Genomic DNA, 26217 nt, shown 5'->3' with positions numbered 1-26217 from the left:
CGTCTAGGAGGAGGAGGGGGAGGCTGATGAGTACAGACACTTAATGCCCACCCAGAAAGCATTTTTCTGGGTGGTGGCAAATGTTGGGCTGAATTCCCTTTGCTACTTGGGGTGACTGCAGTACATACCTCCCTTTGGCCATTAACTCTGCAGAGCTTGGTGAAATCAGTAGTCGCCATCATTAAATCTGTTACAATTTCTGAACAAAACTATTTACTGGAGGGGGGTATAAGCCTTTCTCCTGTGGGGTTGTTAGGTCGAGGCAGGAAAGCCCAGTGAAGTAAAAATTTGCTGCGTGCTGAACAACCTTGCCATCCTTCCATTCTATGCCAGGATGACCCCATCAATAACAACAAAATATTCAAACATGAAGCAGGGATTGTCAGATTGAATGGAGTTATTTCATGGGCTGACAATTCATACTTACGGTGTCCTGTGGTAACTCAGGAATATTGCCTCTCATGAGGTTTCTATAGGTATTTCTGGTGGATGCATTAGAAAAGTATGTCGGGAGGGACATAGACATACTCAATAGGGTCTGAGGAAGGACCACAAAGGTGTGGAAGGGACTGAAGCATCACTCCTATGAAGAAAGGCTGAGAGAGCTGGAACTATTCAGCCTTGAGAAGCCTCTGAGGGGAGGCTTACACATATATATTCATTAGTATATAGAAGTATGTGGATTAAGGGTGCAAAGGGGACACAGCCAGATTCTTCAGTGGTGTCCATTGACAGCACCAGGGCAATGGGCACAAAATGAAATGCAGGAGGTTCCCTCTAAATGTGAAGAATCACTGTTGCACTGTGTGGGTGACCAAGTACTGGCACAGGTTGCACAGGGAAGATGTGGAGTCTCCGTCCTTGGGGATGCTCTACAGCCATCTGGACAGAGTCCTGGCCAGCCAGCTCTAGGTGTCTCTGCTTGAGCAAGGGTTTGGATAAGTTGATCTCCACAGATACTTTCCAGCCTTCTGTGATGCACAGGTGAAGAGAAGTGGCTGAGGACATACTGCAGTCTGAGGCAAAAGACTCAGTTCACCGCACTTTGAGCAAGATCTCTCTTATTATGGAGTGCTGTGTGCTTGTGCCTTACAGCTTTAGATCCACGCTGTGGTGGACTAAGCAGAGCAGGTGGCTTCTGTGTCAGAGCACATTGCACCACCCCACAGAGGCTTCTGGGCAGCTGCAAGCCTCAAGTTTTCACTCCTGAGTGCTCTTGAGGACAATGGGCTGATGGCAGCAACTGCACTAATGTGAAAGACCCTTTGTCTCCCACCCCAGCAGTTGTAGATATTCCTTAATAATGAGGATGTTGCCTTCCAAGCTGTCATCACACCTACACCTGTACCTAAGGGACACAGGGCACTCTTATTTACTGGCTCCAGTGGGGTGGTACCAGAGGAAGTTCAAGAGTAGTGTCCTTGCATCGGCCTTCCTACCTGTGGAAGGAGCAGGGTGAGAGGTGCCCTCGGACTGGTCAGCATGAGGGTTTTCCTGCAGCTTGAGGATTAAAAACATATCACCCTGGGTTTTCTGCCAGCTGGAGTCTGGTGCAGACCTAGGGGGGCAGGTGGAAGTCTCCCCACTGCTGTCACTGCGTTTTGAACTAAATACTCAAATCCTCTCTATTGCTTTTACCACTCTGGGGAGTTCTGTTCCTGCTGCTTCCCAGGCTCCTGCTCCTCCCTTCCCTCTTGGGTGCTAGCACACTTTTTTCTGTTCCCCTCTGCCCTCACCTTGTGCTTTTGAGTTGACATACCCTGCATTTGAACTGCCTCGGACTTGCTGTAAACTTGGAAACCATTTGGCTTGAGATTCTGGAGGTAGAAGAGGAAACAGCTCCGCAGGCATTTGCAGCATTTAAAATACAAATCTTTTTGCCGGAATGTGGAGGCGAAAAAAAATGAGGGATGCCCTTACCTGGTCCTCTGCATGCAGCTGAGCTCTTAGCATTTGCAGAAATCAAGCAGCAGGAGTCTTTACATTGTGAGTGTTGTGTCTCAGTGCTGCTGTTCTGCCATCAGAGAAAGCAAGGACAACCTTTGGATGTTAGCACACAAAACTAATCATTTGAATTGGCTTTTCTTGGTGATCGTACACCCAAGTCACAACCTCATGGTTATGAGGGTATATCCCAGCCCTTTTCTACTTATTTGGTAGGAGAGAATTTTGCTCTTCTGGTGGAAATAAAAAATCTCCATTCTCTAGATACCACTAAACTGTCGTCTTTCTGATATGGGCCCTGCTGTCTGTTTGCAGAGAATGGGAGCATAGCTTGGGTTGGAGGTCAGGCCATGGGGTGCTGCTGTCTTGCTCAATGTTTTCATGGCAGCCAAAGCCTTCTGCACTGGAGCAACTTAAGTGGGTTTTGTTCGTGGATGGCTTTTGCTGCAGCATCAGCTGTGGTTCCTCCTCCCTTGTTCTCAGTGCTGGTCATGTCTGTTTTCTTGATGCTGGATCTACCAGCTAGGTGAAAATCGAAATAGTCTGTGCCTACCCTGTCTTATTAGACTGATGTAGGTTTCTCACCCATAGTGTCTCCATTGCTTCCTCCCCTCTAAAAAGCAAATATCGTTAGTTTGTAACCTTGGTTGCTAGCAGTTTGTTGGCTTTTGTTAAATCTTCTGTGTTGCTGGGCAGCCAGGAGAGGAGGACGGTATAAAGGGCAAAGTGGTTTAGAAAAAAGGTGAAAGATGATTGGCTGTGAGTGCCTAGCAGAGGTTGAAAATAAACAGGTAGGGAGCCAGCCAGCTTTGTGGAGGATCTTTTAAACTGTGTGTAAATTCAAACAGCTCTTTGTAATTTTACGTGTGCTAACATGAGGCACGACTCACAGAATTGGCTCCAGCTGCTGTTGCTGGCTTTTGGGAACTTCTGCAGGGGGAAAAAAAGGCACTTCAGTGTAGTTCTCTGGTGTTTACTCTTCTGGCAGAAACCAACAAATACCCACTAAGAGATTGTTTTATTTATCTCACTTGTTTATTTGGATTTTGGTTTTGCCTTCTCTCCTTCTACTTTATAAGTATTTCCAGAGAAAAATATTAAGTGAAGTTCTTTTTTCATTAAAAACTATTACAGTTGTGGTACCTATAACTCTATTTTGTTTATTGTAGGGGTCTCGGGTCTGGCTGCGAGAAAATAATCAGCATTATCCCAGTACTGTGCATTCCTGTGCGGAAGGAGTCGTCGTATTCAGGACAGACTATGGTCAGGTATGGGCAACATTTGTTTACCTGGTTTTGCCACTCTGTGGAAACGAAGCTTTCTCCTTGTGGGCAGGGCATAGGTGAAACTAAAAGCCTAAGGTTTGTGGATGAAATATTCGTTTTGTATGATCAGAATGAGCAACTCGGGTTTAATAGCTGTTTCCATTGCCTGTCTGGTCAGTTGCTATGATTATGCCTGACAAAGCTGAAGCCACGCTGCCAGGTATGAGAGCCTTGTTCCACACAGGTCTGTGGTTACGTATTTTGCAATAGGTAGGTGGCCTCTCCATGGTTGTGTTCCCTTACAGTAACATAAAAGGGGGCTGGCACTTGGCACTGCGACATCATGGTAGTGGAGTGCCACAGATACAATGGGAAGCAGCAAGGCAGAACTCCCAGAGCAAAACTGGGGCAGCTCCGCCAGCTCCAGTTACAAGAGGACTGAGGGAATGATTATACCTGCTTCTTAGCTGTCAAGCAGTCCTGGCTCCTGCCAGGAACAGAGATTGGTCCCAGCATCTCCTTGGGTTATTTTGGCCCACTCAGGCAGTGTGTAACTATTTGTCTGGCTGCCAGTGGTGAAAGAAGCTGATGGGGAGCTTAAGCTTGTCTCTCCACCCCTCCTTTTTTTTTTTTTCTTTTTCTTTAATTAATTTTCCTCTTTAAGCCATGGGGGGAGGTGGTGGTGGTGGTGAAACCAACAAACTTCATTAGTTTGGCCTGCTTGTGGTAAAAGCAGGTGATGTGAAATGGGAAGATTGTAGGGAGCAGACTTCAGATCTGTGACATGGCATTCGTCTCCTTGGCAGGTCTGAGCTGGCTACTGCTCAGCCAAAGGCACACTAGCAATTCACTGCATTTAATAACTTAATCCTTTCAAGGTTTATGTTTTCAGGAGCGCACTTTGTGTGCAAAAGGACCAGGTCAGCTGACATTGCCCAATTAATATTTATTTTTTTTCCCATTGCTTTTCCTGATAAGCTTTTAGCCCATCCTGCCCTTGCTGTTTGACCTGCATGCTGCAGAAGGTTGCAAGCAGGTGAAATGAAACTAAGATAATGCCTGATGATTACCCCTGTTAGCCTGGAAATACCTGCAGTGCTGTATATCACTTTGAAGAACAAGGCAGGGGAAGCAAGGAGTCAGGTTGCAGAAATATGGGGTGATGATGATTTTTTGAAGCATGGCCAGTGTATTGATTCCCAGACCCTTTTGACAACTGCAGCTCATGGTCAAGTCTAATGACAAACTGATGAAAGTGTTTGGACCTTATTACATTGTTATTCATCTTTGATTCAGTAACTTGTACTAGACTTCACACTATTTCATCTTTCCACTGAGCATTTTGCATGACTCCTCAAAATGTGATTGACAGGGTGGTGGGCTAGGAAGGTGTGTTTGCTAGAATTGTGCTCAGGTTTTATTCTGAGTTTGGATTTCAAGCCTTTGCAAACATCAGTTTGTAGAGTAATGGAAACAGCATAGCACAATACATCTTAATTTCTTCTTTCTGTTCTGAGTAAGATAAATTGGCTGCAGAAACCTGCAGTGGCATACAGTTGTACGCTAAAGGAGTATTGGTTGTAGGGAATCCTACCCAATGCCAACACTGCAAGAATCTGCAGAACCTTTTAATATTTTGAGAAGTTGCATATCAGGTATTGAATCTTTTCTTGATAATCACATGACAATATAATTCATTCTCAAGTATTTTTGTGTTGCCTGAATGTTTCAATTAAGCAGTCTATTAGTTAATTATCATTAAAGACGATTGCAGTACTGCCTTCTGCTGTTGTCACCCTCTGTGTGAGATAGTTATAAAAGGCTGATTTCATAGGCTGTGGGGAATATCCAATACATATAATATACTAAAAAGGAAATTTCAGGTTGTAGGTTTGGGTTTCCCTGAGCAAATTGCTACGAAACAACTTTCACAGACTTATACAACAGTTTGAATTGGGGAGGACCTTTTAAGGTCATCTGGTCCAACCTCTCCTGCTGTGAGGAGGGACACCTTCCACTAGACCAGGTTGCTTAAAGCCCTATCCACTGCGGGCTTTCAACACTTCCAGGGATGGAGCATCCACAGCTTCCCTGGGCAACCTGTTCCAGTGTCTCATCACCCTCACAGTAAAGCATTTCTTCCTAATATCTAACCTAAATCTCCCGTCTGACCTTAAAGCCACCCATCCCCCCTTACCTGCCCTCTCAAGATTTCTTGTAGGCCCCCTTTAGGTACTGGAAGGCTGTAATAAGGTCTCCCTGAAGCCTTCGCTTTTTCAGGCTGAGCAAGCCCAACTCTCTTGGCCTGTCTTCATAGGGAAGTGCTCTTAACTTGTTGTGGAAGGAGGGTTGGGAGGCAGGAGGAAGGAAGCATGGCACTGTAGAGAGTAGATGAAAGGCTCGTTACACACAGGGATGGGATGAGTACATCATGGCCATGTTTCACCATCCCAGCCCATGATAAAGGAGTGGGAGATGAAAGGTATGACATCCCTCTTAGCAGACATTCATGATGCTGGGCTGCAGCTGGCTCTGGAGTGCCTCACAAAAAGCCTTCTGCAGGCTGGCCTTGAAAATTAAAGGTTTACAATGGCTTGAGAAGCTGCAGTGAGCACAGTTCATTTTGTAAATGTTTTTCCTCTTTATAAGCACCTCCCAGATGCTTTACAGAAGAGAAGATGCTGTACTCATTTGCTGGTTGGTGGGTTGGTTGGTTTGGTTTTTGTTCCATTACAGTGGACAGAGCTGGTGAAGGACTCAGTGCCTGACGTTTTGGAAACACCATGTCTGTGAATACACATTTAAAGTATGTCAGTGCAGTCTATGAATGCTCAAAATTAAAAAAAAAAACAACTAATTTTTCCTTGTCTATATAGACACATACATATATAGTAACTGTAATGTAATCTTTTATAAATATATCTATATTTTCATGTTTGAGGGTATTTTTGCTCCCTCTATTTTTAGGGTTAAAATTATTTCTTCCTTTAAAGTTTTATTTGCAATAAAGCAGACATTTCCTCATTGTCATATTCTATAAATTTTTAATGAAGTTGTGTATATATAACACTCAAGTGAATGTTTAAATAAAATGCTAAAAGCTCTGCTGTTACTGTATGCTTTGTTTGAAATGACTTACATGTGTATGCTGGATAGAGTACTGGTGGTTTTGTTGAGAATAAACCTCTTTCAAGTTTCCTTCCTTTTCTTCTCTGAAAAATGTAACCTTTATTTCAGATAAAATACTGACTTTCCCTGTGCGTGGAAGAGGACTGCATTGTGCTCTTGACTTGTACAGACACACTTGAAACTGTCCCCAGTGAAAGCATAGATAGCAAATAGAAAAACCTTGGGGGCTGTAAAACCTTTTAGAAGAACTGTCGAGTTGCCTGGGATTAATTTCAAGATCATCTTTTTTGTCTCCTAATTAGGACTCTCTACTTTTTCTTCCATTTATACATCCAAATATATATAAAAATAATGCTACTAAATGTGTAATCAGTGTGGTTTCCCCACCCCTGTTTTATTTTTTAATGTCCTGGTGGTTTGTGTAAGTAGCACTGTGTTTAAGCCTTTGAGCACTGAGGAATTTCAGAACAGCACTAAGAGCACACATTTTAATAATGCCCGTTCCCTTGCAAGGGAAAACCTATAATGTAAGACATATAAGGTGTGTGTGGGTAGGGGAAATCTGCTCTGAAGAAATTCATCCAAGGAGAAGTAAAAGTTGAATCAATTCCTGCAAACTGACCCAGGTCTGACACTGAAATTTCAGGATACTTAGTTGCATACCTGCTTAGCTGACTGAAAGGAACTTTTAAATCAAGTATCTTATAAATAGAAGCAGCTGAGTGGTAATATCCCAAAAATGTAGGCTTTTTAAAAACAGATGTCACATTTTACCAGTGAAGACTTCCACAGTTAAACCAGCTTTCTGTGAACTTTCTCTACAAAGAAGTCCTTCATGTCATGGTGTTATATCAGCAAACTGTGCTGCTCAGTATCTGTAGCTTCAAATCAGAAGCACCTGTAAGTGGTTTGATCAGCAACAAAAGTATTTTTTCCTGTGTGTTTAATGTACTGTGGCTCTACTGGGGCATATCTGCATCTCGGGGATTGGAAGGCTACAGATGGTCCTTGTTAAACATGGCTCAAGTATGTTTTCCACAGAAGTTTTCACCTTTCTTCTTTCCTACCCCCCTCCTCCTTTAGTTTGAAGGCTGGGAGTGTTTTTCATCGTGACCTCATTCAGAAGAGTCACACTTGGGCTTTGTTTGAGGTTTGGGGGTGATTTTTTTTCTTTCTTTCCTTGGTTCTTGGGGTTCCTTTTGTTTGGATGTTTTGTGTTAGCAATAGGATTATGCTGAAATTGCCGAGTGGTTGTACTAGGAGAGTGCGTGTTTTCTTCATTTTTGGTTTAAAAGAAAAGAAATAAAAATCTCAAACCTGCAGGCAATGGTTAAGCACTTCTCATAAGGACTCTTTCTTTGCCTTGTGTCCTTTCTCACCCTTGCTTGGGTCTCTCTCGTGCTAGCCTTTGCTACTGTGAGGAGCCCTTTTAAACAAGAGTCTTCCGTTCATATTCACAGGGCATGAATAACACCACTGAAGTTACTTGGCTTAAGTTACTGAAGTCAGTAGGACTGTTTATCAGTAAATGCTGTGTTTGGCTTCATCGGTTCATTAGGATCGGGCATTGGAGAAGTAAATCCTTCTGGACAAGGATTTTCTTAGTTACTGTAGAAAAGCATCGTGCTTGCTTCTAGCTCTTCCATGTGAAGACTCAACAATCTTTACGAACAGTGTTTTTGTGGACCTTTCCTTGACTTCAATATCCATTACTCTTGAAATACACCCTTACAAGGCAGCATTTTAAAGAAGCCCTTTGTGTGTTCCTTTGTGTATACAGCCTCTTAAGAAAATTCACAATTATATTCAGTGGGCTTTGGTCTTGGCTGCTCTTAGCATTAAATAAATCTATCTCTTTCTGCAAACTTTATTTATGAAGACTTTCATGGTTTTTAATTTAATGGTACTTATGAAGAATAGTGACTACCGGCTCTAGCCATATGTGTGTTTTGGGCAGCAGATCCCCTGTCTTTGGGGCTCAGGGTCAATGCCAAATTCAGCAGCTTTACACCAGGAAATCGGATTCCATCTGTCTAAACAGTGTAAAGTTTGCCTCATTCTGCAGTTAGTTATATTTGGCTTACTTGTAGTAATTCTCCTGATTATTTCTAGTATACTTAAAATACTTGGTGCTGTGGCTATTTGCATCTTGGTTTTTTTTTGTGTGTGTTTTGGTTCTGTCGTTTTTAAGGACTGTGTATGGGGAATTTTGGGCTTGGGGGATGTGACAGGGTCGGGGAGGGCCAGAAGTCAGCTGGGGTGCCTTTTAGTGCTCGGGATTTATCTTCTGCAGAAGTGTTTACATCTTTCTGCCCAATGTCAAAGTCCAGCGACTCTCGCTGCAAGCATCTGTTGACGCGCCTATAAACAGAGCTCATGACAGATGTGAGCTGGGCGCCGGGAGTGTCTGCTGGGAGCACTTGTGGGGAAACTGGTCTCCCTGCCTCCTCCCAGGCTTGGGCAGGTGGTGCATGGTACCCCAGCCTGGGGGCATTGCTTGGGAGGAACTGGAAGGAGGGGGGGCTGTGCCCCCTCCCTTGTGCTTTCTCCATCTCATGCTCTTCAGAAGGAGGCTTCAGTGAACCAGGTGAGGCTACAGAGCCATACCTATCCTGCAAGCCCACACGTGTCCCCCAAGCCCACTGAGCTGCTTCGTCCCATCCCTCCTCTGAAGCATTTAATGGAGCGTAGCAGCAATGCACAAAAGCCTCCCAGTGCCTAGTGAGGATGTAACGTGACCTTAGGGCTTCACATTTTTCCTTAATGGAAACGCTGCTTCAGGCCCCCAAATGTTACTTATGACTACAGTGTTTGATCACTGATTCAAGTGGAAGCACTCATACACTGAACAGAGTGGTGTTGTGTTTTTGTTGTTTTTTTTTTTTTATGTCCTGTCTTTTTTAGTTTTTAAGTATCTGCTAATTGAAAAAATCATTAGTTTGGGTCTCTTACCTTTTCCGAAATATTAATATAGCATAGAAATACTAAAAAGACATTTCATAATGCCGTATCTCTAGCAGAAAACTTTTTTTTTTTTTTGTCTCATTCAGCTCTCCTTTTTATCTGCTTTATACCAAGAGTGATATTTTTGCATAGAATTGTAGAATCATGGAATGGTTAGGGTTGGAAAGGACCTTAAGATCATGTAGTCCAACCCCCCAGCCATGGGCAGGGACACCTCACACTAAACTGTGTCATCCAAGGCTCTGTCCAACCTGGCCTTGAACACTGCCAGGGATGGAGCATTCACAACCTCCCTGGGCAACCCATTCCAGTGCCTCACCACCCTAACAGTAAAGAATTTCTTCCTTATATCCAATCTAAACTTCCCCTGTTTAAGTTTGAACCCATTACCCTTTGTCCTATCACTACAGTTCCTGATGAACTCCCCAGCACCCCTATAGGCCCCCTTCAGACACTGGAAGGCTGCTATGAGGTCTCCACGCAGCCTTCTCTTCTCCAGGCTCAACAGCCCCAACTTCCTCAGCCTGTCTTCATACAGGAGGTGCTCCAGTCCCCTGATCATCCTCGTGGCCCTCCTCTGGACTTGTTCCAAGTGTTCCATGTCCTTTTTACGTTGAGGACACCAGAACTGCACACAACTGGTATTCTTTGAATATTTGTTAGTAATAGGGAAAAGCCTCTTTTTGTGTGTGTTTTCCTGCAAATTGCTGTGTATATATTACATTAAAAATACAGAGCAGGTTATGAGGTCCTTCTTGGATATGTTGAACATGTGCTGTCCTTACTTTTTTCCTGTTACTTCCTTTTCTGCCAAAGCCACTATCAGTTTGATTAATTCCAGGAAGGGGAAAGTTTTAATCCTAGAGTGAGGCATCTTAGAAGAAAGGTTGAATTCTAAAAAACCCCAAACTAAATAAAAAAAGCAAAAACCCAACAAAACCCCACAAAACCAGCTCCATTTGCCAGATCAAATTGATTTTATCATTCTTGCAAAAGGAACTTTCTGGCTACTGATGCATAGCCCCTTTTTGTCAGAAGTCAGGGAGTTTGCAAGTGAGTAGCCTGGAGATTTTTAATGCACAAATGATGAGGGCTGGAGGGCTGAGCAATGACCATAAATAACTCCTTTAATGTTGGGTTTTCAAGGGTTTTGTTCTGTGTTGCCTAAACATAATGGTAGTGTTTGCTTTAGCTTTATTGAAATTAATTTGTTTAGCATTAGTGTAGCCATTGTAAAGTGTTTTACTAACATTATAAATTAAATCTGCACGAACAAAAGCATTAGTCTGTGAGCAGAGAGTTGCTTTATGCTTTTTATAAGACCTGACTGAAAGCAATCCATATCTTAGATGTTGACAAAGGGGTGCTTACTGTGTGTTCCCTTGGTTTGCTCTGGGCACGCTGTAGGTTGTGGCTGCGTAAACAGTTGAGATGTCAGTTTTCTCCCTTGCTTTCTGTAAGGGAAATCCAAACCATCTGTGCTTTTTTGGTGCTTTTATTATGCTTGAACTAAAGATAGCAAAACTGCTTTTGTTTTAAGATTAAAGCAGATGTATGCAGGCTGCCATATTAATTTCTTTTGTAAGGGAACACAGTTCAGCTGTTCACAAAACATGGGAAGGAATTCAGACTGCATCATGCCAAAAAACGACAACAATGAATATGTAGCTTCACAAGGAGGAAGCTTGTCACTTTATTTGTTCCCTTGTTCCTAAATTCCCTTGGATGTGGGGCTGATCTCATTGTTCAGTGTTGTCGGTGTTTTTAGGGACACATGGTTTATGTTAAGTGCAATTAACTCTCTGGGATACTTTTCTCTGCAACAGGGTGCTACTCAATTGTGCTTTGGTGAGGTTTGATAGATACATAAGGGATGCATAAATGGTAGTAGGGACACTGAGATTTTTTACTTAAAGAATCCCATAAACTTGTTCATGAAGTTATTCCCATCAAGAGTTGAGCCAAACCCAAGTAATAGAAAGTAACCTCATTTTTCATTATAGTAAACTTTTTATTTTATTGTTCTTTATTCTCTGTATTTTAAATTTAAAAGTGAAAAATGACTGGTTAATTTTATGCAATGAGGGCTTGTGAGAAAGTGCTAGCGTTTGAGCATGTGTGCAAGCAATCATTTTCAGAAGTACTGAGAGTTTTGAGAAGGGGCTGCCCCCTTTCTCTGTGATGTCCTGCTCCTGCCCCACTGCCGCATTGGTGACAAAGGGCTTGCACATTACTATTTGAAGTCAAGTCAGTAGTTTAATAGATGCAGTCACCTGGCAGGTGTGCACGGTGCTGTGTTCGGTGTGCTGGTTTGGTCCCAGCCCACGTACCGGCTCACAGGTATGGTGAGGTGGAGGCATCAATGTGTAGGGAAGTAGGCAGTGTCTGCTTGGCAGGACCTCTGGGGAAGGTTGCGGTGCCTTTGACTGTGTGCCAGCTGTTCTGTACATGGAAGACTCCTTTGATCTTTCCTCTAGGCTCACTCAAATAGGTCTTGAGGTCTGTGTTAGCTCTGTGCATCCAAGTAGTGCAGGAATGAAGGGGGATCCTCTGCATCTCCGGGTACCCTTCACTGCACAAACTAAGTTTGAACAAACTAAATCTGTGGATTCAGATTGGAGTTTCAGTCCCAGGTTACTTTCAAGGCTTGATGTCCAAATTGCTCTCCATTTGAAAGATGCAGCTCTTCTTGCAGAACTTCAGGTTCTTTTAGTAGGGAACACAGAAGCTTCCTGGTGGGATAAAATGTGTCACTGTATCCCCAGGAGTCCCATGATGTTTGCATTCTTGAGCATTTCAAAGCGAGTCCTTGTTTGAAAGCGTCAGACTTTCTCTCATGAGAATGCTATCGGAATGCGATTTCCCCTAAAGCATTTTTACAATGTGATAATAAACTCTTTCAATATTAGCTGCAAAAGGAACTTTTAAGTGCTCTTTAATGGTGGTGCTTTCATGTTCGCTAAACCAGGGGAAGAAAATGTTAGCATAGGTCATGTGTTTCTTCCTCACCCAACATGCTTTATTTTGTAAAACAAGCTAGGTCCTGTTTACCATACACGTGATGGAGCTGAGAGGTGATTTAAGGAGATTTATCTATCCAAGCTGACTTAACTAAGGACAGCCATAAAATATACTTAGTAAAAAACACTGTGTTGCAAAGTCAAATCCTGGAAAGCTAGTAAATGCGGCAGGGCCTGTTTTTGCACTGTGGGAAAGCAGTGTACTGCCCCTTTGCAGTTGGGTGGTTGTGGCACACACACGAGGGGAGAGGGACCTGTATCAGAGGAAGCATCAATTAGATTTGAGCTTGTAGCTCCCAGCAGAACATGGGAAGTCCCTGGGTGGGTGACGGCAGAGCTGGGCATCCGGGGCCCATTGTACCCCCCATCAGGAGCAGAGCTACTCAGGAGACACTGGGGCAACCTCAGCCCTAGGCATTAGGCACCTCCTTGCAAACCCCAGCAGAGCAGAAAACCTCCTCAAGCCTTCTTCAGCTCTAGAGGAGCACAAGTGTCAAGATGCTTGTCTGGTTCTCCTTCCGCAACGTTCAGATTGGGTTACCACAGTTAGTGGCATCCCAGAGCTGCTGGGGGAAGTGTGAGGAGGTCTCACTCAGCAGCAGCTCAAGCACACCGGGGCAGATGGGCTTTCCCGATGTGTTCAGCTGCTTAATGTCTGAGGCTCTACCGAAAACTTGCTGTGGGATTTTTCTCCAGTGATTTGTAACTGAGTTGAACTGATGACTTCTACAGCAAAGATAAAATCTTGCCTCTTGGAAACAATTCATTCCCTCTTTAAATTAAGCTTACCTTATCCAAAGAAGTCTAGTAGAGTGTTCATGTATCGAATTGCTGGAATTATTGTATGCCTGAGTGAAGCAAAAATACTGTGTTGATAAAATAAGCTAATTTGAAAATACATATGCATTATTAGCAAGGTGTGTACCTGCCAGTAAATGCTTCATCTGAAGCTTTCCATGTGTAGCAGAATTGGAAGTTATTGAAAACAGATCTGGGAAGGGAGTGTTCTTAATAGCTAGAAGTGCCACAAACTATAATGAAAATAATGATATGTCTTTTACTGCTGATTATTATTTTTTTGAAAGTGGCTTTTTTCTTTTTCACTAGCATCAGCAAGGAGTTCTAATTAGAAATAAATAATAAAATCTGTTCTATTATTAATGCTGCTTTCCAGCAGGCATTTAATATACATTGAAATCTGATGGCCAGGCTTCATTGGCATTATCTGTGCATCATTATTGACTTAAATGCAATGACACAGGGCTTCTGTCACCACAAGATTTGCCCAGGAAATGTAAAGTTCTGACAAGGATACTTCAAGGTCTGCTAGGCATTTGAGATCTGTTAATGTTTTTCACATGTCCTCTGCAGGGGGGAAGAGAGAGCAGTGTTTCTGCACTATCAGGAAAGCAAAAGAAGCGTGACAACGGCCTAGTTAAGCCCAGCATTTGGGCATGTACGTCTATGGAGTATATGACTGCTGCACTGAGTTTATACACGAACAGAGCCCTTGAGGTGGGCAGGGGCTGCATCCACCAAAACCTGTGCAGAAGGCAAAGGGGAGGCCAAGAAGCATCACCTTCTGTTTTCTTCTGGGTTCTTTCTCTGGGCATTTTTTAAAATGCTTGCCTTGTATTCCAGATGTAGGAGGGTGTTAACAGATCAGACCAGACACTGCTGTATTCAGTTACTCTGAATGAGCTGCTGATACCTGTTAATCCCAAACATACTCACATATATGTATCAAATGCATTTGTTCAAATGCTTTCAGAAAGGAGCAGAGCTATTGCAATGCAATGCAGTATTTGAATGCCTCTAATAGGTTGATACAGCTTTTCTTGAAAGTATTAACTCATGTCTGTGTTCTGTATGTAGATGATGAAGTGAGGAAATGTGTGTGCAGGTGCTCTCACAGATGTGTATGTGCATTGCTTCCCAAAGTTGCTGGACTTAAAACGTGCCTACTTTGCATCACATACATGGCTATTTCTATAGAAGAAATCCTGGACAGATTTTTTTCTAAGTGAAGGCTTGATTTTTTTTTTTTTTTTTTTTTTTCAGTTATAATGTCACACTGGTGCTAGATTAAAATAAAATCCCAAGCCTTGGCCAAATTAAACGTGGTTAGGTAGGGCAGTATTCACCTTGTGCTGTTGATAAGCTCGGCAGTCTCGCTTGGGAAAGTCCTTGAACATTGCTACTTGAGTCGGTGCTGTTTGAATGCAAAATCCTTAAATCTGACTCTCCGCAAGGCAGACAAACTGTTTTCTGTACTTGATGTCCTTCGAGCAGATTAGGCAGCTTGAAGTAGATGAAGATTCAGAGTTGCTGAAGCTGCTCTGGAGTCATTCATTTCTTTGTATGTCCTTTAACCTGTGTGCAATGTGATGTACTTGCCAGTTTCAGTGTGGACGTTATGTAAATACTAAGCAGCTTATCAGATGTGGTTCAGGGTTGCAGTTACAAGCAGTGCTTCCTCTGTGTATGAAAATGGAAAGAAATGGCTGATTAGAAATGGGCAACTGATTAGCAAACTAGGGGCAAACATTACCACAGTGATGCTTGTAAAACAGGATCACCTCTAAGTAATAGCAATGGAAAACAGTAGCTGCTTCTCTTGAGAAGTTTCTGAATTGACAGATTTATTTTTATAATGGCGATGAAATTAACTTGTAAGGAAGGCTTTAGAACCTGGTTCCAGATTTTTTCATCACTTTTAAGTTGCAGTCTTGAGCTGTTAACCTATGAGTCAGGGTTTGCCATGTGTAAAGGAACCAAGTCAAATTCATTCTCATACATAGCACAGATTTTAAATCCATTTTTCTGGACTTGTGTCACCTATGTAAATACCATAGTAGAAGTGTCAGTCTAAATACAAAGTCCTGTAACTTCCATAGGAGCTCAGTTATGGAGGGATGTGAAGTAGTAGGTCCTGCGCTTGCACCAGGGCACAACTGAAACAGACAAGATACTGGCTGAGGTGACCCTTCTTATCCTGATCTTTGCTTGAACTTTTCTTCTTGGGAGGCAAGGACCAAGCATATATTGCATAAGGAGAAATAGCTGCTTTCTGTGCTTCCAGTCTTACTTACCAGTCCAAAAATACACTTGCCTGTTTGGAAGAGTTTGTGAGATGATGGAAAAATGAAGGGGAAAAAAAAAAGAAATTTGGACACTAACTTAGCAGTTAGTACTCCTGTAATTAGGCTCCGAGCACTCGTAGCTTTGTTGAATCTCTATTTTGTTTGAAGCGAATTTAATTTCCAGTCTGGCAGGAACTGTCCCCTTAATGTCAGGCTTTTTTCTTTACCCTTCTTAGCACAGTGCATGCTTTCTGGAGACTAGAACATTATTTCTGTCTAGTGAAGGCACCCTCAGCACACGGATGCAGTTCTTGAATTATATAGCTACCAGCATACGCATCCCTGGAGTAACAGCTCTTTGCAGCTCATGTGTAAATATTTACATCTATTTCCCTCCCACTTAGTAAAGTACATCATTTTTGTACAGTACAAAGTGCTTTGTGTATAAAAATCCCCAACACATTGTTTAGCTCTTTGGTTTTGTTTTGAGGGGGCGTTATATTTATTTAACGAAAGGCCAAACTAGACGCAGCATGCAGTTTGCAGGGAAGTCCTGCCTTCATCCAGCTTCACAGCTGGGATGACAGATTTATGATGAGGTGATGGACTTCTTCAAGGTCAGATGCTGGTTGACTAGAACCTCAGGTCCTGCTGACTCCAGTACTTTGTCTAAGAGTTCCAGCATACAGCTTTGCCTTTGCAAATTACTGCAGCAAATAAACCAGACTTATCCCCTGCCACACAGCTAATTTCAATAACCAATTTTCTGGGGAATGTTATGCTTATTTAAAGCGAGGTTGATTGGTATTGATAGGCTCAAACTTGTCTTTGCAGTAGGGAGGGATTCTGAAAATAATTGTGTTGCTTTTTTTTTCACTCTTTAAAAATATTTGGGTGCTTAAAAATACGTTACTTAATACAAGCAGATGTGTGCATCAGCTACTGCTGCTTAATGTCTTCTGCAGAGTAGTGACACATGCTGCTTCTCCAGAATTCGCACCTGGCTCTCTCTGAATGTGCAAGGTCTTAGGAATATAATCTGTGAAATTTAGCAATGACATTATTTTTAACTGAATTTTTTATTTTCTTTGTTTTTCTCAGCAGGCAGTATTTTATGGGCTTGGGTTTTAAGTTAATTTTCTCATCAAAATAATGGTAGCTTCATGTGTCTTGTGGTTTAAAACCAGGCAGAGCTCCTTCACTCGCTGTCCCCCCCTCTTCTTGCCCTCCCCCTACTCCCGAAGGGACGGAGAAGAGAATCGAAAAGAATGCAACTCCCACGGGTTGAGATAAGAACAGTTTAGTAACTAAGGTATAACACAAATCACTACTGCTACCACCAATGATAATAATGATAAAGGAAATAACAAGGGAAGAGAATACATCACCTCACCCCCAGCCGACCAATAACTTGCCCCCCCCCCCCCCGAGCCCGACCAAGCACTGACCGATACCTCCTCCAACCCTGCAGTCTCCCAGCCCTTCCAGGTGACTCTCAGTTACCTCCTGGGCATGACGTGCTGTGGTATGGAATACCTCTTTGGTCAGTTTAGGTCAGGTGTCCTGTCTCTGCTTCCTCCTGGCTTCCCCTCCTCCCTGGCAGAGCATGAGGCTCGCAAAGTCCTTGGCCAAACAAAAACCTCCTTGTTATCAGCTCTGTTCCCAGGCCGAAAGTCAAAACACTGCACTGCACCAGCTACCAAGAAGGAGAAAAATGACTGCTACTGCTGAACCCAGGACAATGTATTAAAACTTTTCTTACGCATTGACTGGAGTATTCCTGGAGTGCTTCTTTCTTGGGGAAAAAAGGAAAAACAAAAAAAAGGAAAAACAAATTTATTTTTTTTCCTCTACATATGGATGCAAATGGATATTTTAATTTCACTTCTTTTATGATCACTGAGTTTTGGCCTTGGTTTGAATTCCTCTTATCAGTCGTGTCTGCATGCAAAACTTACATACAGCATGTCAGGAAAGTAAGGTATGTTCTTGTTATCTGTCAGATGCAAGGCAAAATAAAATCTAGCTTTATGCATTTAATAGTAAATTAATAGAGATCTTATCAGTTGTTAGAAATGTATATTGCCAAGCTCAGCTGAAAACTTGATGTGTGGTAGGAAATCAAGCTAATACTTGCTCCATCCGTTAAAAGGAGCAAGCACAGCAAGAGGCTGGGATAATGAGGTGAGTATAAAGGGAGCAATGAATTTTACTATTAGACATAGTTTTGAAAGCTCATTATTGAACAACAGGTTTGTGAACAGGCTTGGAAGAAAAGCCAGCTCGTACTGTTGAGTACAAATGGAGTCTGAACTCTCTTTTAAAAGACCTTGAATCAGTTACAAGTATTTTGAGCTACACGGTGGTGGTAAGTGTCTGAAGTTTGGTCTCTGAGCTCATGGTTTCTGGGACTAGAAATTTAGTTATTAAAAGGCTTGTTATTCATTTCTTCCTTTGTGTTTGAAAATAGGTCTGTGGGTCAAAAGGAAAAAAATGCCCAAGCCATCTCCAAACTGTGCTCTTTGCTTCTGCTTAAGAAGCATTACAGCTTTTCTTACTGTCAGAAACTTAGTCAGAAACAGGACTAAAATCATGGGAGTGAAAGCATTTTCCGTAACAGAAAATACTAACGAATACACCCCATAACAAACCGAGAGGAACTTTTTAGCTCCCAGTAAGTTTAGCAGCCATGTATGCAGCAGTTCCCTAGGCAGTACCTGTGCTGTGTTTCCATGTGAGTGTGTTGGGTTTAGCCAGAGAGACTGTCATTGCCATCTCTGCGGGCTGGATCTAGCCGGGGTGAAAGCTGTGTATCTGATGTGAGCTTGTGGAGTGTGGCAGCTGGAGTAGCCAGAATCTGTGCTACTGACTGCCTCTTCCCTCTTGCTGGTTGCTGATCTGAATGTGCTTCTTCGCCTTGCGATCGAGCAGCAGTTGTGGGGAGTGCTTGCTTGGACTTGTCTGAGCAGCTTTATCTTCTGTTATCTTTATCCAGAGATGGCAGTGTCTTACTAACTTTTAAAACTCCCTTGTGTCTTGAGAGCCTGTCCACACCCTTCCTGTGTGTCAGTTTGCTGTGTGCATGCTTCGATACCTTGAACTATGAAGCCTGCCTTCCCTGTGGTCAGTATCCTATTTGAGGCATCTGCTTGTGGTGTCATGCTTCAGGGGGATGTCTCTTTTATGGTTCAAAACATCTTTCAGATCACCAAGTTGATGAAGCTTTGCATGCTAATTCATATTTGGCATTATTGCTTGGAAATGATCTTGTTTTTCTCACCAAATCAAATAGCTAAACACATGTCCGTGTTCTTGTTACTCTGTGCAGAGGGTCTACATGTCTGAGGGAGATATACCTGTTTCTTTGGTTCTCTGCTGAAAAGACAGCTGCTGGCAAATGCAAGTACCGCCTTTGGAGGGATGTTTTACAGAGTAACTGCTGAGCACCATAGGCATATCTGTAAGCCAGATTGTGGCTATGAATGTTTTGGCTACAGTGATGCGAAGTCTGACATTAGTGTTTTATTTTGATATCCCAGCCTTTACCCCTCCTTTTCTTCCCAGCAGTTTTATCTTTCACTTTCTAGGAAGTGGTTTGTGCAAAGTCAAAATGAAAATATCTGTGTGGGCATAGATGGTGCTGTAACTCTAGCTGCTGTAGCAGAGTGGCTTGACTGCAGTGGTGCAGTTGTGTCAGTAGAAGAACATGCTTTCAGTTAAGTGCTGAGTTTTGTGGGGGCAAGGCCATTCTCATTTCCTTTGCAACAGGGCAGAAAAGTCCCATTTAGGTCCAAGCATCTCAGGTGCACGTGGAAAAAGGTCAAGTGGTTTCACTAACAGCTGAAACAACTTTGTTGGAAACGGTTTGATATCAGTTGCTGGCACATGTAGTAGAGTCCTTTGGATTGCTGGACCCCACAGCACCGAGGGAATAGTTTTTGAGTTGTATTACTTTTGCGCATGTTTTAATTGGATTGAACTGTGCTCCAAGGGGCCTGGAAAAAGTTTGGCAGATGTGCTAGTACTTCCAGCTGTGGGGACTGCCTGCTAACCCCGGAACAAGTAACCCCAGTAGCCCTGTGAACAGAAGAAAATTCACTGAAAAATCACCATCAGTGTAATCATGCTGAGGTCAAGGTCCTCTGCTAGGAAAACTCTTGTATTTGTGATTCACAGGGCTGCATCAGCAGGATCTAGTGCAGACCTGTCTTAACAGGAAAAGCCTCTGGTGTTGACAAGTGGATTGTTTTGGAGACTAGTGCTTGCATACACTCTGTCAGGAACCCAGTATATCTGGGTGCTTGAGTTACCTTGCTCTGAGCTGGAGGAGATAGAGGGGATCAAAATGAGTGCTTTTCCAACTTTGTCATCTGACTTAATCCAGTTGATGAGTTGTGTGCCTGGCATGTGCTTTCTTTGACTTGTTCTCTCCTGCTAGTCTAGGTTAAACCTTCCCCTCACCAACAGGCTTCCTTCTCTGGAACCTGAACTACATGTGTTGTGTCTCCCTACCTGGGAATGTGAAGCAGTGTTTTGATGGACATGGGCTCGTGGTGGGGTGGGAATTCTCCATGTTTGTGCAACAACCAGTGAGGGTACTGATTTTGGTCTTGGGCAGATCGTTTAAATCAAAACCTGTAAATAATGGTAATTGAAATCAGGTGCTCTAATTTAGATAACAATGGGAACCTGCATAGCTTGTTTTTAGGGATCCTAAGGCTTTTCCTAGCAGCTTACGATTGCTCAGTATTTCATATTGAGATTTGTGCTTAACTTTCCTGCACCTGAGTTTAAGCCTTCTTTCTCTTTTTCAATCCATTTCCTTCTCTGAATTTTTTAGCTGCAGAGGAATCTGGCTAAAGTAAAATCATGGGGATTGTCTTTTAATTTACTAGATTGGAAACTCACATTTATGCCCGTGCAGTTATGGCCATTCTAAAGGCATGCTCCTCTGGAGTGTTGTTGGTTTTTTTTTCTTCCCATAGGATAGTAGTATTTATGCATAGAAGCACAAGAATGTGTGTTTTCATTGCATCTGCTAGGCATGCAAGGTTTTATGATGGCCGTATCAGCAGATTTGTTGGGTTAACTGAGCTTTTCAGATGAGTGAATCCCAGAATTGAGCACTTCCAATATAACAGTAGTTTTTATATTCTTTACAATACTGGGGTCTCATGAGAGTAACTTAATAGAGATCAATTTTCAAACCATACCAGAAACAAGTATGATTTTCTTATACCTACCTGTCTTGATCTAAATGAGGCATTGGGTCATTCCTCACTGGCGCTGAACTTCTGTGGAACAGCTGACTGTTAGAGGTCTTTGCATACTTTGTCTGGTCACCTGTATCTTGTTTGTCCATGTAGATGTTCACAGAAAAATGCGTGAAGATACCAGTATAAAGTTGGTATATGAAGCTGTGGTAATGCAGAATGACAGCTAAATAATGAATCTTTTATTTAGTTTGTAAGAGTTCTATTAAGCTGAAAGGAAGGAATATATTCAGTGGACTCTTTCAGGAAAATAATCTCTTTTGTGGTTTAAACACTTCTTATACATTTTGGCATGGTGTAAAAATCTGGCTTTAGTGCTGGTGTGCAGCTGTGTGTTTTGACAATGAAAGAGCTTGCAGTACAAATGTTAAAGCTTTTTTTTGTAGGATCACAGCATTTTTCATATTTTGCAGTTGGCTTAGTTATGAATCACCTGGTGGTGAGTCAGCTCCATACTGCATGACTGATTTGTCATGTCATCTTACTTATTTTTATCAACTGTGTTGAGATGATAGTTGGGATTGCAACTCTGATTGCTATTGCTTTCTCGTTTAATGGGAAGTATGACCCTCTGTTGAATTGGCTTGTTACACCTCAGTTTCATACCTCTAGGTAGTGTTTGTGGCAATACAGTGACTACAAATAAAATACTTGTTGGAGATGTTTGTGTATAGAAGCCCTACTAATGGAATGCAAATTATTTCCTTTTCCACCTTTCTGTTGTATCTGAGGTGAGCCAAAACACTTATTTGAAAGCACAAGTCTGTCCTTCAATCCAGAGCACTTGAGTTTTGAGGAGAAACGCTGTCTTTTTTAGAGTCCACCGGTGCTCCGTGTGCTGGTGTAGAGGGAGCCAGTTTTGCACTGCTGTGCCTGCAGAGGTACTTTGGTCATTTGCAGCTTACTGAAATTATTTCTTTACTGCTGAGGATGTGTTTGCGATTACCTTGGTAGTAAGCAGAACTGTACTCCTATGGCTGCACTCAAACTCTGTATTAGCTCTGTACCACCAGCTTTATGTAATTGTCCATGTATGTCCATCCTATGATCTTTACTTTCTACATCACTGATAGTGGATTTTGCTGCAGTGTATACTATGGTATATTATTGGTGCCATGGGTTCAATGGCTCTGGGATAAGGACAAGTGAGGCTGGGTACCACACAGAACATCCTTAAGCTCAGGCTTTTAAAAATCAGTCAGATGAGAGTTGGGAGCCATAAATCTTGTACAAGACATGCCTGTGCCTGCAGAAAAGTTTCTACTACTAGTTTAAGTCAGTATTGTGCCTAACAAAAGGCAGTATCCAAACAGAGGATAGTAAATTCATGATATTTTAAAGGGAAGGAGAAAGATTTGAAGTACTTCAGAGCTGAGACTTTGCTAAATAGAAAATGAATTTAGGTATGTATTTTCTATGTTACACAGCTGCTCAGATTAAAAAAATCACAATGGTCTCTCTAGCTTAAGGGAGAGGCTGTAGAATGGAAACATGCCCCTGTTTCTAGAAACTTCTGATTTAATCTGCCAGGTCGAAGCTACTGTAACAGAAATCATCATGTTCTCAGAGCAGGAGAGAGTTTATGTGTGGAATTAAGTGACTGGATTTTGCCTCTAAGCCTAAATCTCAGTTCTGAAGCATGCATAGGTGAGACAGAAGAGAGCAGAGAAACTGCTTGAATCACATTGCGCAAATACAGGGTAAGGTGACATTAACTCAGGCCCTGGCTAGCTAAACAAAATGGTTACTTCATGCATCCTTTTTCTTCTAATGTGATGCTGTTTGTTCTGTAGGATAATTTTTTCAAAATTATATCTTGTTTGATGTACTGCAACAGGTTTGCATAAATATACCCATCAGCTGGTAATGGGTCTTCCTCACTGATCTCTGAAGCTGCATTTTAAGATATGATATTTATCAAAAAGCACAGTAAAATAGACCTGTTTGGATAGTTAAGAGTAGCCTGGGAAGGTTAAATAGAGGGCAGCACTATTCACTAATACACAAGATTGGCAGTCCATATACCCTTCACAACATTTCTGTCCATGCAAGCAATCAGAAAAGGTGGTCTGATTTTAATCTCTTTCTTCTAATTGGTTTTTAGTAACATGTGAGGGTAATCTCACCATATTTCCTGTTGAACTTATATCTAACCCTCATTTTAGAGAATATAAACCAGAGCTTTTACAGCATCATGTGCTTGAGGTTTGTCAAAGTAAATTCAAAAGCAAACAACAGTATCCTTACAGAGCCAGATAAATACTGGTGTATTTTTCTTTGCACGGAAAGGTTGGGTTTTTCTTTCCAGGCCTATAAATGTTAAAGTTGTATGTAAGGCTGCCAAGTAATTCTCTGAATATAAGACATCTTCCTTGTCTGTCTCCTTTATAATTCTGACATGACTGCTGAAGAAGCACTGTCCATATTTGAGGGTGAGGTATGGGGGGGAAGGTGCTATGAATCGCTCGCTGCTTGTATTATGGGAATCAATCGTAATTGGGTTTCTCCAACATACACATACAGTCAGGAGGTTCATAGTTCAAATGCAGACCAAGTAGTTTATATGTTGATTTTATGGGAGTAGCTTATAGAACAGCTCTGTCAAACTTTTACAGCCAAGAGCAAGTTCTGTTCCTTATCTGTATATAATGCATGTTCTCACATGTATTAAAGCAATATCCGTACCATACAATGAGACTTATGACGTGGCTTTGAAAGATATTACATCTCTTGACCACTTCATCTGCCCATACCTGTGGATTCATGCCCTGCAGTGAGTGATGGTGCTCTAGTCTCCTCAACAAGTTCTAGCAGTGCCACTTACTTGCCTTTTTCCTTAAAAGAAGTCTACTGCAAAGTATGAGCAATACTGGGCATATTCAAACCTTCTACCAGTCCTTTTTAAAAAAAAAAAATAAGGTTTTATATTTAATATCCACAGGCTTTTCACACGTGCAATGAAAAGAGATTCTTACTTGCATGGTAACAGAAATTGAACAGTAATTCATGCGTTGTTATCTCAAAGGTGTAAAAATCGGAACTTGTTGTAACTCTATGACAGACAGAAGAAATGCTATTTTTTAAGCTGTTCTGTGAATTCTTATGGCTCCTGGGGCTGGTATATTTATTCATGCTCCTTGTAATAGAACCAAGGAAAAAGAATATAAGATTGTTTTCCCCAAAACCAGACATATTAAAATGTAGTCATGTTTTCATATTGGTAGTTCAGTATCTCCAAGAGGTCTTTGTCTTTGTGCCAGACACTGTAAAACTTTATAGCAAAGAGGTAGATTTTTTTTCCCTACAAAGCTTTCAATCAAAGAAAGAGCTCACTCTGACATACTGAACAATGTATACTCTATTTGAGTAATAATCAAATTTACTAGCATGCATTTGAGAGAACGTAAGTGATTAGTGTCTGACTATGTAATCAGTCTGACTAATGCTCCTGTTCAGTGCAATTAAGACAACTGTGGTCTGCTGCTTGTAACTAAGCAGCTTCTCTTTTCCCCAGTATAAATGTAATGATTTTGGAGTGGGAATAAGTATCCATTCATACCCACTACAGTATTTTCTTACAAATTAAAGTTGCATGTGGGTTTGCAGTCCAGAGAAATACACAAAAAAATCTGAAATTTCAGTGAGTTTACCATTTAAAGTCTGCCATCCCCCTTATTTCTTCACCTTTGCAAAAGAAGGTACAGTAGGGTCATTTATTTATGGATTGGATATGCCTGGCTTTGTGTTTTTTTTTTTTTTCCTCTCTTCTGTTTACTCCCCTAATTCCCTTTCTCTTCACCATGATTTCATGATGATAGAATGATTGTGCAGCATTCAACTGGTTTTGTTGATCTTAAACCAGAGCAGAGGAGGTCTGGAAAACTTCATTTTGTGGTGTCCCCCCCTAAAAAGTGAACCAAAGAGCTGAAAAAAACCCTGGAGTTCCAACAGGAAAACCTGAAGATACCATAGATTGTCTCTAGCAGTTTGGCTCCTCTGACTTGCTGAAGGCTGGCATGTGGCCATCAGAACCCTCTGACTTGAGCTGGTTGGGCTCTCAGGGCGTGGATGTGGGTTTCACGGTTGTAATGAAAGATGCTTAACCGCCTCAGCTGCTATCTTGAGATACATGCAGCTTTGTTTCATGCTTGTCCAAACCTGTTTTGTACTTTCTTGCAGCATGCTCTCCTCCTGCTGCAGCTAACAGTTCTGGGGAAGGGGGAGCAGAGAGCCAGTCCCAATTACACTAGCCTAAGAAGTTTCAGATTTCCTCACTGACAACGACTGTGGCTCTCTGCGGCAGTTCAGCCTAATGAGACGTGTCGGTGGGCGCCTTGTGAGAGTACCATGCAAACATGAGAGCCCTGAGTGCCTGGCAGCTGTAACCTTTGCATTGTGCCACAGCTACCAAAATGCCTTGGTAGCGTTTTAGGACACCCTTGCGGTTGAAGAGAGTGAAACAAAGCCCTGCTGCAGCAGGCTGAAGTGTGTAGCAATACTAACTGACCAGCAGCGCTTCTCCAGGAGCATGTTTGCTGGAGCCTGCTGCTGTTGCCTAACACACACTAATCCTGGAGAAAAACAAGACTCTAAGGGCAAAATGTGAGTCTTTAAGATGGCTTTGTGCTCTCTGAAAATAATATTTATGCAGCTTTTTGATGATGAAACCTCTTTGAATAGTTGACCTGTCAGGATATACTATTAGAAAACCCTGACCTTTTTGCTTGCTGCATAGAAATTCTGAATTATCCCAGCTTTTTGTACCCTTTCACCTGTTGTACTATTTCTGCCAAGTCTCCTGAGCAATGTTAACCAGGAACCCCAGCCCTCCTGGGATGGGTGGATGCTGTACACATGGTTGGTGCAGCGGCCAGTGGTGGTTTGCTGGCAGGAAGGCAGGGTGCCTTGCCTCCTTCCCTCTGAACACAGAGTCCTGTGTCACGGTCCTGCTAGCAGGGCATGCTAGAGCAGTGCCCTTCGGGAGGGTTTATTGCAGAATTATTATTTCAAAGGATTTGCAGACTTGGGCAGGCATCCCTGCAATATAATAATACACTGGCAGGTTCCTTTCCAGCATATGGTAGCTGGGACAACTGCTCTTTATTTCTACATTGAAGCTGCAAATCTGGTTTACAGCCAGCTCCTCATCTTCTGGGAGAAATAGAAATGTGAGACACCCCAAGTTCACGCAGGATAGGCAGGGAAAAGCAGCACAGCCCTATCTATCCACAGAGACAGCACTGTAGACAAGGATGTTGAGGTTCAGTGTCTCAGTCTTTAGAAAGGTTTACTGGGGTGCAGAGCTGAAGCTGAGCTGCTTCTATTAATCTGTATTGTGTTGTGGTAAAGCCAGTGAATCCTTCCAGCATGCTGCGTGAAGCCTTCTGCATGCTGCGTGAAGCCTTCTGTCATGGCCTTCTTGTTCCCTTTTTGCAGTGCCATGGGCTATAGTAAACTTTCCTGCTGGCGCAGGGAGATCTGCAGTGAAGCAGAGTGAATGATTCAGACAGGCTAGTTCCACATATGGACTGTTCCATGT

General features: G+C 42.3%; 1 protein-coding gene across 1 annotated transcript in view; it reads left to right on the top strand.

Annotated features, from left to right (window-relative positions):
• Positions 1-26217, top strand: part of MYO10 (myosin X) — a 159201-nt gene that overhangs the window by 27795 nt on the left and 105189 nt on the right. The window contains exon 2 of the mRNA XM_061449258.1: positions 3114-3212. Within this exon, the coding sequence (XP_061305242.1) occupies positions 3114-3212 (99 nt within the window). The remainder of the gene's footprint in view (positions 1-3113; positions 3213-26217) is intronic.

The sequence above is a fragment of the Pezoporus flaviventris genome, unplaced genomic scaffold (assembly GCF_033815535.1).
Source record: "Pezoporus flaviventris isolate CSIRO_AGI_PZ_B2104156 unplaced genomic scaffold, CSIRO_AGI_Pfla_v1 ptg000007l, whole genome shotgun sequence".
Lineage (NCBI taxonomy): Eukaryota > Metazoa > Chordata > Aves > Psittaciformes > Psittacidae > Pezoporus > Pezoporus flaviventris.
Note: the sequence above shows the minus strand (reverse complement) of the source record. Positions and strands in the feature narration are given on the sequence as shown.